General features: G+C 59.3%; 1 protein-coding gene across 21 annotated transcripts in view; it reads left to right on the top strand.

The window, feature by feature from the left end:
* KIF1A (kinesin family member 1A) overlaps positions 1–11,832 on the top strand; it is a 92,845-nt gene extending 81,013 nt beyond the window's left edge. For all 21 annotated transcript variants that reach the window (XM_046018540.1, XM_046018537.1, XM_046018533.1 and 18 more), the window contains 11 exons: positions 899–1,013; positions 1,926–2,059; positions 2,976–3,037; positions 3,363–3,508; positions 3,778–3,978; positions 4,448–4,525; positions 5,272–5,396; positions 6,164–6,316; positions 6,847–7,039; positions 7,954–8,072; positions 8,376–11,832. In XM_046018540.1, coding sequence (XP_045874496.1) covers positions 899–1,013; positions 1,926–2,059; positions 2,976–3,037; positions 3,363–3,508; positions 3,778–3,978; positions 4,448–4,525; positions 5,272–5,396; positions 6,164–6,316; positions 6,847–7,039; positions 7,954–8,072; positions 8,376–8,418 — 1,369 coding nt within the window. In that variant the 3' untranslated portion in view covers positions 8,419–11,832. The remainder of the gene's footprint in view (positions 1–898; positions 1,014–1,925; positions 2,060–2,975; positions 3,038–3,362; positions 3,509–3,777; positions 3,979–4,447; positions 4,526–5,271; positions 5,397–6,163; positions 6,317–6,846; positions 7,040–7,953; positions 8,073–8,375) is intronic.
* Positions 11,833–15,657: the final 3,825 nt, after the last annotated feature.

Here is a 15,657-nt window from a genome sequence, read left to right as displayed (position 1 = left end):
GTGTGTCTCAGCTGTGTCTTTGAGGATGCTTGGATGGAAACGGGGCATGGCTGGGTGCGGAGTGGTGCTGGCCGGGGCTCGAGGAGTGGCCGCACTCTGGACTGAGGCAAATTCCCCGCTTCACAGAGGATCCTCAGACAGGCACCCTGTCTAAGTAAGGGTCTAGGAGCTCTGCCATCGGGCGGTTGACAAGGACAGCCTGCTCTGGAGTGGAGGCCACTGAAGACTAATGTCCTGGCCTCCTAGGGACGGCTTATGCTGCCCTCAGAGGGCATTCTGGGCCACGGGCGTCTGCTCTGCTCACTTTCTTCTGGGGTTAGAGATGGGGACGGGAGAAGAGCCCACTGCCTGCTCAGTGCTAAATGGAGAGGAGCCTGGCTGTGGGGGGTGTGTGGCGATGCCATCTGCCATGGGCCACCCCGGTTCCACTCCAAGCATCCTCCCCCAAGGGGAGGAGGTGGGCCACAGGGTTTTGGCCAACCCGGGCAGGTTGACCCCTCCTTACTCAGACAGGGCAGGAGGGGGAGGTCCCCATTCTGCCCTCTCCCCATCTCTCACCCCTCTGTCTGCCTCCACGTCTCCTCTTCTCCCTCCCTCTCTTCCCCTTTGTTGCCATGTCCCAGCCCACGTGCCTTCCTCCCTCCCTCCCATCTCAGCCCTCTCTGGCCCCCACTCCCATTCCTGACTTAGCACCAGCGCTGTGGGCTGCCCTGCCCGTTCATGCACGGGGAAAACCCCTCCAGCCCGAGTAAGGAGGAGCCTGTTCTCCACACCGCCCAGGCTGCTCTCCCTGTGGTGGCCCTCATGTCTCTGTCTGTGTCTGTCCATCTGCATGTCCCCAGCCCACGAGCCCAGCCTGTGGGCTGCCATGTTTTACCTTGTCTCTGCTTCCTTCCAGGACCTTCTACCAGTTCGAGGCTGCGTGGGACAGCTCCATGCACAACTCTCTCCTGCTCAACCGGGTCACCCCGTACCGAGAGAAGATCTACATGACTGTCTCAGCTTACATCGAGGTGAGAGATCCCTGAAGCTGCCATGCCTCCAGCTGGAGCTGCTCGCCAAGGGGCAGGGAGGGTGCTCAGTGGCCCTGGTCAGCCCCAGATGCCCCTATGTCTTCTAGGAGGACTTCTAGGAGGACGATTCCCTTACTTTCCACGGCGCCTCCCGCTCACCGCAGGGTGCGGCTTTGCCCTGGGGCTGCAGGACGGTTCCTTCCAGGCTCCACGTGGGCTGGAAACGGGCGCCCCCAGAGTCTTGGGCTGCACCCTCCCTGTGAAGCACAGAGGTGGTGGGGCGGGGGGGAGGCCGAGAGCAGGGGTATTGCCAGGTAGAGGCACTATTGAGGAATAAGGAGGCTCGGGAGAGGTAAATGCAACCCCTCCCCTCTGGGCCTGAAACTCCAGCTATGATATGAGGACCCACTCGCCTGCCTCTTGGGATGCTGGTTTGTTGGGGAGATGCTGCCGGTCTGGCCCAGTAAGGCCCCGGTGCACACGGGCTTTGTCGGGGTGCTGTTGAGCTTCGGGAAACAAAAGAGCCAGCTGTATGAGACGCAGACTGTCGGCACCCAGGGAAGTCACGGAGAGAACGTGGGTGCGGAGCTGGGATCTTGCTTCGACCCTCACAGGCGTTTCGGGAGTGTGTCGCCTGATCTCATGGCCAGGCAGCTGGGGCCTGTGTCTAGGATCCTCAGGGTCCCCGGCACCTGCAGCCCAGGGAGGTGGGATCCTGGCTTTCTCCCAGGAATCAGCTGGGAGGAGCAGAGACCTCCCGCCTGGGTCTGGCACCATGCCAGGGGACCATGGAGGTCTGAGGCTGCCGACCGGTGGCTTGTGCACCCCCCAAAGATGGTTAGAGGGGGTCTGGTGCCTGGGTCCTGTGGGGGTGCTCCTGTGCCTGAGCCCCTGCCCTGTGCCCCATGGCAGATGGAGAACTGCACCCAGCCAGCGGTCATCACCAAGGACTTCTGCATGGTCTTCTACTCTCGGGACGCCAAGCTGCCCGCTTCGCGCTCCATCCGCAACCTGTTTGGCAGTGGGAGCCTGCGGGCCTCGGAGAGGTGAGCCTGCGCTGGAAGCGGTGGGGCTTGCATAGGGAGCAGCTGGGAGAGGTGAGCCTGCAGTGGGGGTGGCGGCGGCTGGGGTGCTGCTGTGTGGCTCTGCGTGGGGAGCGGCTGGGTGTGCCGGCAGAGGCTCGAGTGACTGGCCGACTGCGGGCCATCCCAGATGAAAAGGTAGACCAGCCACTCTCCCAACCGTTCCCCTGCCCTGGGACCCTCTTGTCGGTGGTCCTGGGGCCCGACTCCTCCACCCCCATTGCTGGGAGACCTCCTCCCCAGGGACCTCAGGGATTAGGCCAGCAGGATGGGGGGCTGGTTGGGAAAAGGGCACTCTGGACAGAAACTCTTGCCTCCTGGAGGCTGGCAGCACCCGAGGGAGTAGAGTGTCAGCCTAGGACCAGCCATCTCCTCTTGCCCTCTGACCAGTCCCTGCATTCCTGGGGTATGGGGATGATGGACAGGAACGTCAAGGCAGTGAGGAGGGGGCTTTGTCCCAGAAGCGGAGACCACCACAGGTGCTAGGCCTCCTGTGCTCACCTCCTTCCCACGCTGTCTTGTGGGCCCTGGTGTGCAGGACACCCGGGGCACAGACAGGAGGGTGGAGTGTGGGGTTCAGGGCGTAGTGGCCTCAGGCTGGCTATGACCCAGGCATCCAGGGGTCACCCGGAGGGGATGGGATACTGTCTGCCAGCTGGGCCTGCCTCCACGACAGGGTTGGCAGTGTGCACTCAGCAAAATGGGGCCTGGAGGGGTCTGGGATGTGGACTCCCCAACAAACCAGTCCATATGGGCTGCCGCCCAGGGACCCCATGCAAGGCCAGCCAGCAGGGCATGAAGTCGGACTTGTCCCCAGTGTGCATTTGGACAGGCCCTTGCTGGGCCTGGTGTCCACACGTCCTCTCTCTGCTCCCCGCAGCAACCGCGTGACTGGCGTCTATGAGCTCAGCCTGTGCCACGTGGCCGATGCAGGCAGCCCAGGTAGGCCTCTGCCCTGCTCTCTCTGATGGGGGTGGGGGCACTTTGTCAGGGAGTTGGGGTTCTCTGGGGTCATACAGGTCACCTCAGCTAAGCTGCCATTTTGGGGAGCCCTCCCTTTTGAGACTCAAGTTTGAGACATTTGAATTTGCGGGGTTGTCCCAAGAGGCCAGAGGACAGTGGGGTGAGGCGGCACTGGGAGCTGGATGACTTCTGTGGGCAAGGCGCTCCCAGGGGGACCAGCCTCCCTGTGTGGATAAGTCCCCACCCTAAGCCCAAGGCCTGGAGCCAGGGCGGGAACGTGGCCAGCCCGGGGTCCCCTTTCTAGGGATGCAGCGGCGGCGAAGGCGAGTGCTGGATACATCTGTGGCCTACGTCCGGGGCGAGGAGAACCTGGCGGGCTGGCGGCCTCGGAGTGACAGCCTCATCCTGGACCACCAGTGGGAGCTGGAGAAGCTGAGCCTGCTGCAGGAGGTGAGCTCGTGTGTGCCGTGGGCACGGAGAGCCCAGGCCGCAGGTCCGTGTGGGAAGCAGGGTGCTGGGAGGGTGCTGTGGCTGGGGTGGACTGTCCCTCCACTCACTGTGAGCACAGACGCAGGGGACGCGGATGCCAGACGGAGGGTGGCCGGGTGGCTTGGCCGAGTCCCATCAACAGCACAGCCCGTGGGGAGAGAGTGAGGGTGGGCTCTCGGGTCCACATGACCCTGGGGTGCAGCAGCCGAGCCATGTCCTGCCTCCTGCAGGTGGAGAAGACCAGGCATTACCTGCTGCTGCGGGAGAAGCTGGAGACCACCCAGCGGCCTGGCCCCGAGGCGCCATCTCCTGCCTCCAGTGAGGACTCCGGGTCCCACGGCTCATCCAGCCCCTCCTCCCCACTCTCTGCTGAGGGCCGGCCGTCCCCTGTGGAGGCTCCCAACGAGAGGCAGCGGGAGCTGGCCGTCAAGGTAGCTCAGGCAGCACTGCCCTGACTGTGGTCCCTGCAGGGCTCTGGGGACTCAGCCTTGTCCTATTAGGGCAGGAGCTGGGACAAGGAGGATCCATAGAGGCCCCTTGCCTGCCCCTCACTCCACATATGTTGGAATTTGGCAGCCTTTTATAGCTTCCTCTCCCAAGAAGTGATCTGCTTCCTTGAATACCTGTGCTGATGGGGAGCTCACCCCCTCTCTCCAGAGCTGGCTCTTTGGGCAGCTTGATGGGCCACTGGGAAGACCTCTTAGGCTGGGCAATGCTGTTCCCCCATCTTTGCCCTGGGCCTGGGGCCTGCTCCCAGAGGCTTCCCTGGCTCACCCATCACCTTGGAGGCTGGAGCCACTGTGTCCAGGCCTTCAGCCAGTCCTCCACATCCAGGGGCCATGCTGCGGTCGAGCCAGGTCCAGGGCACCACCCCCAACTGGACATTCGCTCTCATTACAGTGTTTACGCCTCCTCACGCACACATTCAACAGAGAGTACACCCACAGCCACGTCTGCGTCAGCGCCAGCGAGAGCAAGGTAGGCAGCAAGGGGCTGTCTGCAGGGCTTTCATTTCCAAGAACAGTTCTCACCCCTGTCCAGAGAAGGAAATAAGGGTTTTCTTGGAAACATACTCTTACAGCCCAAAGGAGCACCTCCTAGCCAAGGGCCTGGTCTGGTCTGTGTGTGGGGTCCATGGAGCCCTGGGGCATTCAGGGCGAACCAGGGCCAGGCCCACCCAGGACCCTCCCCGATGCCTCTAGCCCTGCCCTCAGCTCCCTCTGTCCTGGGTGCTTGGGCCCCAGCCCTCGAGCTGTCTTCCCCTACCAGAGGGCCACTCATGCCGCCCCGCCTACCCTGGTGCACAGCCCACCATGCACAGCCCCCTTGCAGCCTGGCCTTCCTACTTTGCACTAGCCTCACCCTCTGCCTGGAAGGGCCTCTCTCTGAGGCTCCTGGACTGCCCATCCTACAGTCGGGGCTCCAAAACTGCACGTGGGCAGAGCCTTCTCGGACCCCGCTGTGGTCCCTGCTCCCTCCTTGGAGCACAGCTGTTACAAGTCCTTCCTGAGGCCAAACAGAGCCCACAGCCCGGGGAAGGGCAGGCCAGGGCCTCGTGGGGCTGGGAGAGGTTTGAGGGAGGCTGGCTGGGAAGAGGGTCTGGCCTGCCGTTGGTGTGGGGGTGCCCTAAATGGAGGTAAAACATGAGCCGAGGTGCAGGAATTAGCCACTGCAGGGGCGTCCACACCCCGTCTGCCCCACAAAAGGCTCGCTCTCCTCCACAGCTCTCCGAGATGTCTGTCACCCTGCTCCGGGACCCGTCTATGTCACCTCTGGGCGCGGCCACGCTCACGCCCTCCTCCACCTGCCCCTCTCTGGTTGAAGGGCGGTACGGAGCTGCGGAGCTGAGGTGAGTGCAGACCCTGAAGAAGTTGGCAGTGCCACGAACCCGCCCACTGAGATGGTGCGGCTGCAGCTCTGGTACAGAACACGGGGACAGGGTGGGACGACAGTGACCTGGGAGGGCCGCACACAGCTGGGCAGGGCAGTGGGGGAAGGGGTCCACCCTGCGCCCTGGCCGGCACGGCCCCTAGCTGCTCTCCAGTCGTCTGACTCTCCTGAGGACGTTTTCGGCTGAAGCACTGATTTCCAGTGTCGTGGGGACTAATGCCGGGAATGGATCAAATGGCACAAAACCAAAAGCCCTTTTCAGGGGGATGGGCTCACGCAGTACTCAGTAGGATAGAAGGTGAGCCCTGTGGCAGTGGCCGCAATGAGGCCGTCGGCCGTCTGCCCCGCCCGCAGCCGTGCTAGCACCACCCACACCTGAGCCCTTACATTTTAGATCCCTCAAGATGTCCATGTTTCATCCAGGCCCTCTGGACCTCCCCGGAGACGGGTCTCCCTGGCCATGAGTCAGGCTTTTTGGACTCGGCAGGCCCCAGTGCAGGGGGCCCTTGAGGACATGACAGCCTGGGCTCCTCGGGCCATCTGGGGAGAGGGGCCGCTTTCACGAGGGCGGGGGACAGAAGGTGCCATGGGACGGGGCGGGGCACCCTGGCGCAGCCCTGGGATCAGTTGGCCTGGGCCCTCCAGCCCCAGCTGTGGGAGATGGTAGCCCGGCCCGGCCAGGGCCTCTCCTCACAGGAAGGCAGAGGCTTGGCTTTGTTTTCCCAGGACCCCTCAGCCCTGCTCCCGGCCGGCCAGCCCAGAATCCGAGCCTGTGCCAGAGGTAGATTCGAAGAAGCTTCCCTCCCCAGCTCGGGCAACAGAGGCAGACAAGGAGCCCCAGCGCCTGCTGGTTCCCGACATCCAGGAGATCCGGGTCAGGTATGTGGGGGGCCCCCAAACGGGGGCGCTTCTGAGGCCCCACCCAGCCGGCTCTGTCCCCACAGCTCCATGCGAGGGAGACAGGCTGGGCACCCTGACCTTGGGCGGGGGCAGAGAAATAGTAGACAGCACAGGGAGAAGGCTGGACCAGGGCCAAGCCCGGGGCAGGGGACCCGACAGGTGCCCCCGCAGAACCACGGTTTCCGTGCATCTGTGCGTCACTAGTCTGACACCTGTGCAGCCCCAAGAAGGCCATGCCCTATGGGTCGTGCTCAGGGCAGTGTCTGTTCTGTTTCACTTTCTCTGTTGTACAGATGGGGAAACTGAGTCTTAGAACTGGTGGTTCTGGTCTCCGACCTCCCAGGTTGGGGTTCTGCCCAGCACTTGGCCCCCACTTCTTGGGGGCCCCTGTCTGACCTTCCCAGTGGCCAGTACTGCCAAGGGCCTGGTGGTGGGTGGGGGGCCCGCCAGGAGACCCCCTGCCCCTGGGCCCAGGAGCGCAGGAGCAAGCAGCTGTCCCTGCCCTGCAGCCCCATCGTGTCGAAGAAGGGCTACCTGCACTTCCTGGAGCCGCACACGGCCGGCTGGGCCAAGCGCTTTGTGGTCGTACGACGTCCCTATGCCTACCTATACAACAGCGACAAGGACTCCGTGGAGAGGTTCGTGCTCAACCTATCCACCGCCCAGGTGGAGTACAGCGAGGACCAGCAGGCCATGCTCAAGGTGCGGCCCAGAAGACGGGATGGGGGTCCAGGCAGGCTAAGGCCTGCAAGCCGCCAGGGGGCTTGGGGAGGGGGGCTGGGCCTAGTTCCCAGTGGTCTCTATTCCGGCTAGCTGCCAGACCACGGCCCTCGTGTTCTGTCTCACACAGCATCCCTCTGCCTCTCATGTTGGGGCTCCCCTCTGCCCACCTGTGAGGCTCCTCATCACATGACAATCAGCCGTGATGGGCTGTGGTCCTGTGGGGATGGGGGAGCAGGCGTTGATCCACTCCCATTCAGGAGAAGCCAGTACCTAGTCCCCTTCTCCTGGGGCCACCCAGCTCCATGGGGGCAGGTCATGTAGTGGGCCTGGGAGTCCGGCCTTCCTCTCCCCTGGCTTTTCTCCTCTCCGAGTCAGCAGTGGCGCTGGATGTGTATGCCGGGGAACTCAACCCCTTCCGCTGGCCGCCTCAGTGCCCACTGGCTGATCTTTGATTCCCTGTGGTGGGGTTTGGGGACACAATCTCAGCCTGCCTCCCCACACTGTCCCCTACCACAAGGGCTCAGCCTTTAGCAGAAGAGGCCAGGCCTAGCAGCTGAGCCATGTCAAGGGGAAGGAACCTTGTAGGTGGGGGGTAGACACGTCTTCGGGGGGCACAGAGCAGCGGCAAGGTTGCCCTGGGTCGTGCGAGAGACAGGGTGTCCTGACCGCAGACCCTTCTGCGAGGGGGCCACACCTGTCTGTGTCTGAATGGGCTGTGCAGGCCACGGAGAGTGGGGCAGCCTTCCCAGCTCTCTCCTGGGGGTCTTCTCTCCTGTGTCCTGCCCGCCCCCCCACCCGAGTTGCTCCAGCTGGGCCCCAGGGAACACGACCCTGGGTGCTGACCGGGATAGTGGGGAGGCCTTGCGCCTTTTCACGGCCTCCCGCCTTCGCAGACACCCAACACATTCGCCGTGTGCACGGAGCACCGCGGCATCCTGCTGCAGGCCAACAGTGACAAGGACATGCACGACTGGCTGTACGCCTTCAACCCTCTCCTGGCCGGCACCATACGGTATGGGCTCTCTTGGCAGTGCCTGCCCTACTCCTTGGGCCTGGGAGCAGGTTTTGAAGACCTTAATGCTTGTTTGGCTGTTGCTGCTGATAAAGTGTTGTATTGGGGGCCGTCCTTGTGTGGCTGGAAACACGACACATGGGCTCAAGGGAGCCCCGCTCCCCTACACCCGGGCCTTCCAGAAGGCGGGCGGGCTGAGTCCCAGGGACAGGAGCTGGTCTCCAGGTGAGGGGAAGCAGAGGGGATGTCAGCCACGTGGATGCTGGCATCCCGACTATGGCATGTCTCCCGACCCTTCCGCAGGTCCAAGCTCTCCAGAAGGCGGTCTGCCCAGATGAGGGTGTGAGCCCGAGCCCTCCGGACAGCCACAGGCCGGCCCCCCAAGCCCTCATCACCACCCGTCATGTCACCGCACCCAGCCTACCCCTACCAGCCAGCCAGCGAGTCCCCTCTTAGGGACCGCATCGGGCCCCATGAGCGCCACCTCTGGCCCGGGGACGTGCGCCATACGACCTGTCCTGCTCCCAGCAGAGGCCATGTTTGTTCTTTGTTCTTTCCAAGCATGCCCTGGGTGGGAAGAGCTGGGAGGTGCTGGAAAGGCAGAGGGCACAAGCCACAGGGGCATCGCTGCCGTTCTAATATTTTTTTAAGCATAGACAGACTTATAATTAATATACATTAGTTAGTGACATTGAAAGAGTCCACTCAGAAATTAACTATAAGACTGTGTTCTATTTATAAGTATTTATTTCTAATGCCTTCACATAGACCTGTAGGATTCAGATGGACCCTGTCCCCTGCTTGCTCCCACTCACATCCCCCAGGGCTCATAGGGAAGGCCATGGTGAATGGGTGTCCGCACAGGCCGGGCGCCTCCTGGTTGGCACCACAGGGCACGCCTGGCCAGGCCCAAGCGGGGGCTTCTCCCCAGTCGCATTGGGGGGCAGGCCTTCATCGCGGATGCGGGAAGTGTGAGTGTCAGGGGACCTGGTGCCTGGATCCTGAGCTGCGCGGAGGGGGGCGTGCAGTCTTCTGGCAGGAGGTGGCATCCTATCACCGGGACAACAGCCTCAGAGATGCAGCTTCTCCCTGGGAGCATGTGGAGAAGGGGAGACCGGGCAGACGGGCCCCTGGGCTGTGGGGATCTCCCGGCCGGGACTGCAGCTGGCAACGTGTGTCCTGGCCGCCGGGGTGCAGGTGGCTGGGGTTCAAGGTGGTCCGGGCAGCGAGGGGCTTCGGGTGCCGCTTCTGCAGCTGCGGTGAGAAATGGGGTGAGCTCCAGGTCGTTCCTGGGAAGAAAGTGTGTGACCTCCCCCTTTGCCCCAAGAGATGAGTTTCTGAGAGTCCCAGGGTCAGGTGAGGGCAGCCGGCCGGCCAGTGTCCTCAGGGAGGTGCTCCTGTCCTGCACCAAGGGGCTGTTCTCGCACTGTTGGGAGCTCTTGTTCCAAGATCTACTTCCTTCTCTGTGCAGACACCACGCCCGAGGCCCAGCCCCCACAGGGCAAGGGTCGGCCCCAGGCTGAGAATCTGGTCAGGCATCACACCCAGACCAGAAACCCGTCAAAGAGACCGCGGGGTCCGGGGGTCTTCAATGACCTGTTCCCACATCCAGTTGTCCTCCTTCCAACTCAAGGGAAAACAGCAACCAAACCACAAAACCCCTGTCCCTGCCATGGCCCCCTGCGAGCAGGTTTCATTCAGAGTTCAAGGGTTCCGGGCCCAAGTTTGCGGCCAGCCAGTCTGTCCACACTGTTCTCTGCTGTCTTTACGGGCCCTGCCGGGCGTGGCTCACAGACCCCTCACCTCTTCACCCAGTTCGGATTACCATGTCACACCTGGTCAGGGGTTCCAAAGCCCGCCCCGTCCAGCCCGGACCGTCCCCGACAGACACCACATGACACATGGACCCTGTCCCCATTCTGTGTACGGAGGCGGGAGGGTGTACAGCTGCATTCCTCCAGATATGTGTGGGGTCGGCTCCAGCACCAGGTGAGAAGGTTCCAGTCGGGGGTGCTCCTTGGGGAAAGTTATTCAGGCTCCTTCAGCGCCGCCTTGGACATGGGACTAGGCTGGTGGGCACCCGACCTGAGCGGTCCCTGGCAGTGGGGTGTGGCCCGCCAGCCACCCAGCCGCCCCAGCCCGGCCAGAAGCAGAGAGGCCAGCATGCCTTCTCCACCCCCAGCCCCAGGCAGTGCCTCAGTGGCCCCTTTTGCTCTCTGCTCCCCCCACCCCCAGGGCTTGGGAGGCACCCCTGGAGTAGTAGCTTCTTCACATGCGTCCTGGGAGGCCACATCTGGAAGGCACAGGGGTCCGTAGCCTTCCTTGGAGGCCCCGGATGAGTGCTCCCATCCTAGACTGAAATCACACGTCATCCAGAAACCAGATGTTCCCAGGCCGAGACACAGAGAGCAGGGGTGCGGCCTGGTCCAGAGCAGCACTTTTTCTGGCTTTTACGAGGGCCTGGAGGGCAGGGAGGACCACAGAGGACAGGAGCTGTGCTAAGGTGAGCTGGTTCCCAGGAGCCCCGCGTGCCCGCAGGGATCCTGAAGGTGCCGGGCCCTGGCCACAGCCTACTCAGGTCAGCCAGCCTGCAGCCGTGGCCATGGAGAGTCTGAGGCGCTCGCACCCAGGACGCAGGTATCTGAGGCCAGCCAACCTGCAGAGCACCTGCCTCGTGGGGCGGCCTGAATGAACGGGGCCTGCGCGAGGGTTTCTGGGAACCACCCTAAATTTGGGAGCCTCCACAGCCATGGAGGTTCTTCACGGACTGTTTAATTTTGGCCTGATGCCCCTTGGTAGTTGCTGGGAGCCCCGGCCCTGTTGTCACAGCCAGACCCTCGGATTGCTGGGGAGAGAAATCCGAGTCAGAAAAGCTGGTCTCTTCACGTCTGCCCTTGCCAGAAGCTACCCACATGTCACGTTAGGGGGCCAAGCATTTAGCAAGCTGGGATGTGGGCTTCACCTCTGTGACCCTGGGGGGCTGATCTGGGGGCCCCTGAGGGTCTGCTCATTGTGGGGTGCAGAGAGGAAGGTCAGACCTGACAATTTCCCACTAAGTGGGGAGAGACGAAAGATCCAGAAAGCCACGTCTCTGGGAGGTTTTTTGTTTTACCACTTGATGCCACTCATTTTGGTTTGAGGGACAGCCATCCTCCCCGAGAGAAGCTCTCTGCCTCCTCCAGGGGAGGGTGAGCCCAGGAAGGGGGGGCGCTGGGCTCCAGTGTGTCCAGACCAGTCCCCGGGGGGGATCTGAGAGGCTCCTGAGTTCGTTCCGAGTCATCATTCCTTCGGTGCCCGTGTCCCATTCACCCATAGCACACACACTCACATGCTCCCGGGCCCCGGGGGGCTGCAGTGAGGGGCCCTCCCTGAGGGGCAGGTGTGGCGAACACTCGGGGAGAGTTCCTGAATGCTGCCGGTCCAGGTGTGAGCGGGGTCACACTGCTGGTCCTCTGTCAGCTCCCTCCCACACAGGACCCCAGAAGGCGCCCTCCTCTTATCCCCAGGATCAGCAGAGGCTGTGGCTTCCTGCGGGCCTGCGCTTCCTGCCGCTCGCCGTCCCCTCCGCTTTCCGTAGCTTGTACATACGTGGTTGTGGCACACCCTGGGCCCCCGCGCTGTAACCACCATCCCGATGTAACGACTCTAGTTCCCTGATGTCCTAAACCCGAGTGTTGGGCTCTAGGCCCCTGTACTGTGTGTGTGCACTTCAGATTCTGTCCAATTAAGAAATAAATGTGGCTCCTTATGCAACACCAGACCTGCGGGCCTCCACGGTGGCTTTATTTGTGTGTGAAGTCTGTTGGATGCGGCTGGAAATGGCTGCTGGGGCCAGATGTCCAGCATTGCCCAGAGACAACACCCACTGCCCACAGTGGGGAGGCAGGGTGGGGGGAGGTGCCGCGAACCCAAGGGATGTAAGGGACAAGATGATGTTTATCATGAGAGCGCCCACCTGTGTCCCTTGGCCATTGGCCACACCCGTCCGTGTCGCTCACGCACCCTTGGGCACGCTGGGCAGCCCCAAGCTTTCCGTGTGGTTAGCATTACCCCATACCCGAACCAGACGAAAGTATTACAAGGAGATGAAACTACAGACCATTAGGCTGCATCCACATAGAAAACAAGTATTTTCAAATCTTTCACCAAATGGAAGCTAATGATGCGTAAAAAGGATAATACTGTCGTGACCAAGCGGAGTTTGTCCTGGGAAGGCAAGGTTGGTTCAGAAACAAATCCGGTGAGTCACCATATTAAATAAACAAAAAATCACTCTCTCTGTGGATCTAGAACAAGCAGCTGACAAAATTTAATGCCCACGGGTAACTACGCCTTTCGCCAATAAGGTTGTAGAAAAGACCAATGGGACGATAAAAACGTACATGATCAATCAGGAGAAATGAAAAGTAAGGGCACAAAGAGCAGTTGGACAAGAAGAACATAAATACTCAGATAAGAGACTTCCGTGCAAATTGGTCCTTAGCAATGCCAAGTGGAAACGGACCAAACATCCTGCTTCAGTCGGGAGAGACAACAGCGGTGTTTCGATAGAGAAATGTTCCACCAAGAACTGCTGACTGGAAATCCGAGCTATTTGGACAATGTCTACTTCATCATGGGACCACGCAGTACGGGGCAACTGAACGAGAACAGCTGACATCAGTCGGGTTTCTGGATGAGCCAAGGAGGACCCCGGGGGGACTGCGATCGAGCACCAAGATCCGGGGTGCGGGGGGGCATTTGTGAGGACCCCAGGGCCCCTTGCGTGTGTGACTCTGGCAAGGTTGTTCTGATCTCGGGGTGAAGGTGTTCCCGTTGAGGACGCTCAGTCGCAAGTGTGGGTGGGCACACAGGGAAGAGGGGCAACCTCGGGTGGGCATTTAAACTGCAAATATCAGAGCTTGTGAGGACCGGCCGCGAGCCTTCGGTCTGGCGAGGCCATCTTTGCTGATCTAAAGTGCTCTCCCAAGACCCGGGCACAGTCCTGCGCGGTGAGGCAACTGGCAGCAGTGGTGGCGACACCCAAGGCGGAGCCTCTTCCTGCCAACATGACACCTGCATTCCCTTACAGTGCGCTCGCCACAGGGGACCTGGGCTTCGTGCCTGCGTGGACGTCCGCTCTCGCTAGCTAAGCCGCCTCTTCCGAGAACCCACCCGCAGGAAGGTAGCTCTCAACTCAGTTGGACTTTCGTTCTGTCCTCTCCCCTCTGCCTGGAACAACCGTGTGATCAATCAACTTGTCTGGAGAATGTCACTTTTGGTTCATCAGGAGACATTATTCTGTGTGCTATTGGCTTGGGAACTACCATCTCTCTAAATTATAATTCCCACGGTGGGCCTGTGTAAATAAATTATTGGCAAAGACAGAGATCCATCTTTGAGCATAAATTTGCCTCAAAAATCCAGAACGCGGTAAAATTCATGTGAAAATGACCTCAGTTCTTCAACAAATAAACTGTAGGATAAGAGTGAAGGCAATCCGAGGAAGAGACACCCAAGAGGCTCCTTATAGATTCTGGTTTTCCTAAATGTCAAAAACATTAGGTCATCAACTCACACTATAGAGATCTTAGCAGCCACCATGACTTGTCCTAACAAGAAAAAGCTGAATAAAACAGAAGCAAGTTTTCTCACACCCGTCAGAGAACTGAGGTCACCGGGCCAAACGTCACCCAGAATCGAGAGCAAGGAGCGCAGACAGCCCCAGCTGAGAGCTGCTTGTGGGTGCCCAAGCTGCTGGGGCCGGGGTGTGTAGGAACACTGGGATGGCGGCATTGACTCCGCATTGCTTGGAGGCCGAGTGTGGCCTAGCTGGAGGTGAGGAACTCCTGGGGCTCGGGCTTAGGGGGCCCTCACACTCCCGTGGCTTTTATAAGAAGGAGCCCATGAAGTTCTCACTGAGGAGAGTGAAGAAAAATCCCCTTATGCTCTATCAGGAGGAACAGAAGAGTAGTCCTTTTAGAATATGCCCAGAGCTTTCTCCATGACAAAGTCTTGGGGGACAGGGGTCAGGCTAGGAATAGAGGGGAGCTTCCTCAACTCGGTAAAGAACATCTGTCAAAATCGTACAGCTGACGTCATACTTACGTGAAAACTGGAGGTTTCACCCCTTTGACTGAGCAGGGCAAGCAGTTCCTCTTACCAGTCCTATTCGACACTGTCCTCGAAATTCGAGGTGCAATAAGACAAGAAGGGGCACGCAGATTGGGAAGGAAGAGAGAAAACTGTCTTTTTTTTGCAGATGATAAGAACATCTGAAGAAAATCCTGAAGAATTGACCCAAAAACTCCTGGAACTAAGCAGAGATCATAGCAAGGTCTCAGGACTCAGAGACAATACACGAAAAGTCACTTTTTTTCCTATTAACCAGCAATGAACAACTGGAATTCAAAATTAAAAAAACAAAACAGCAGGGGCACCTCGGGGTCTCAGTGGGTTAAGCCTCTGCCTTTGGCTCAGGTCATGATCTCAGGGTCCTGGGATCGAGCCCCACATCAGGATCTCTGCTCAGCAGGGAGCGTGCTTCCTCCTCTCTCTCTGCCTGCCTCTCTGCTTACTTGTGACCTCTCTATCTGTTAAATAAATAAATAAAATCTTAAAAGAAAAAAGTGTTACAGTGGTACTGACAGAGAGAGAGAGCATGTGCATTTGAGCACGTAGGCAGTAAATCTCGAACAGAAAGCACACAGGATCTGTACGTAGCACACTACAAAATTCTGACACAAGGCATCAAAGAAGACCTAAATAAATGGGGAGCATTCTGTGTTTCTGGACTGGAAGTCTCAGGATGGCTAAGATGTGAACTTTTCCCAATTGGATCCATAGACTCAATGCGTTCCCAACCAAAATCCCAGCAAACTATTCGGATATTGACCAACTGATCCTAAAATTGATAGGAAAAGGCAAAAAAAAAAAAAAAAAAAGACTCGGAATAGCCTGCCCCGTACCTAAGAACAACGTAGCAGGACTCCTGTTACCTGACTACAAGTCTTACGATAAGCTCTCAAAAATCAGGACAGCACGGTTTTGGCGAAAGAACAGACGGACCGATGGAGGGAATAGACCTGCGCAAACAGAGTCAGCCTGTGTTGACAAGGGAGCAATGGCAGCTCCATGGGGGGAGGACCATCTTTGTAACAACGGGGCTGGAGCCATGGGGCGCCTAAGTGCAAAAAACAAACAAAACCATCTTATACTTTCACAGAAGTTAAGAATTTAAGTCAAAATAGACTTCAGACCTAACTGTGAAACACAGACTGTAAAACTTCCAGAAGTACTTCTCAAAAGACATCATTAAGAAAATGGAATTGGAGGGCACCTGGGGGGCTCAGTTGGTGAAGCCTCTGCCTTCAGCTCAGGTCATGATCCCAGGGTCCTGGGATCAACCCCACATCGGGCTCCCTGCTCAGCGGGGAGCCTGCTTCCCCCTCCCCATTAGCCCCTCCCCTTCCCTCTCACTCTTGCTCTCTCAAATAAATAAAATCTTTAAAAAAAAAAAAAAGAAAATGGAATTGGATGAAAATACGTGTGAAACAATTACAGGACAAGGGGCTTTATCCAGTGTATATACGGAATACGTGAAAAA

The sequence above is a fragment of the Meles meles genome, chromosome 9, assembly GCF_922984935.1.
Source record: "Meles meles chromosome 9, mMelMel3.1 paternal haplotype, whole genome shotgun sequence".
In the NCBI taxonomy this organism is placed as follows: Eukaryota; Metazoa; Chordata; class Mammalia; order Carnivora; family Mustelidae; genus Meles; species Meles meles.
The sequence above is the reverse complement of the archived record's forward strand: the minus strand, read 5'-3'. Positions and strand labels throughout refer to the sequence as shown.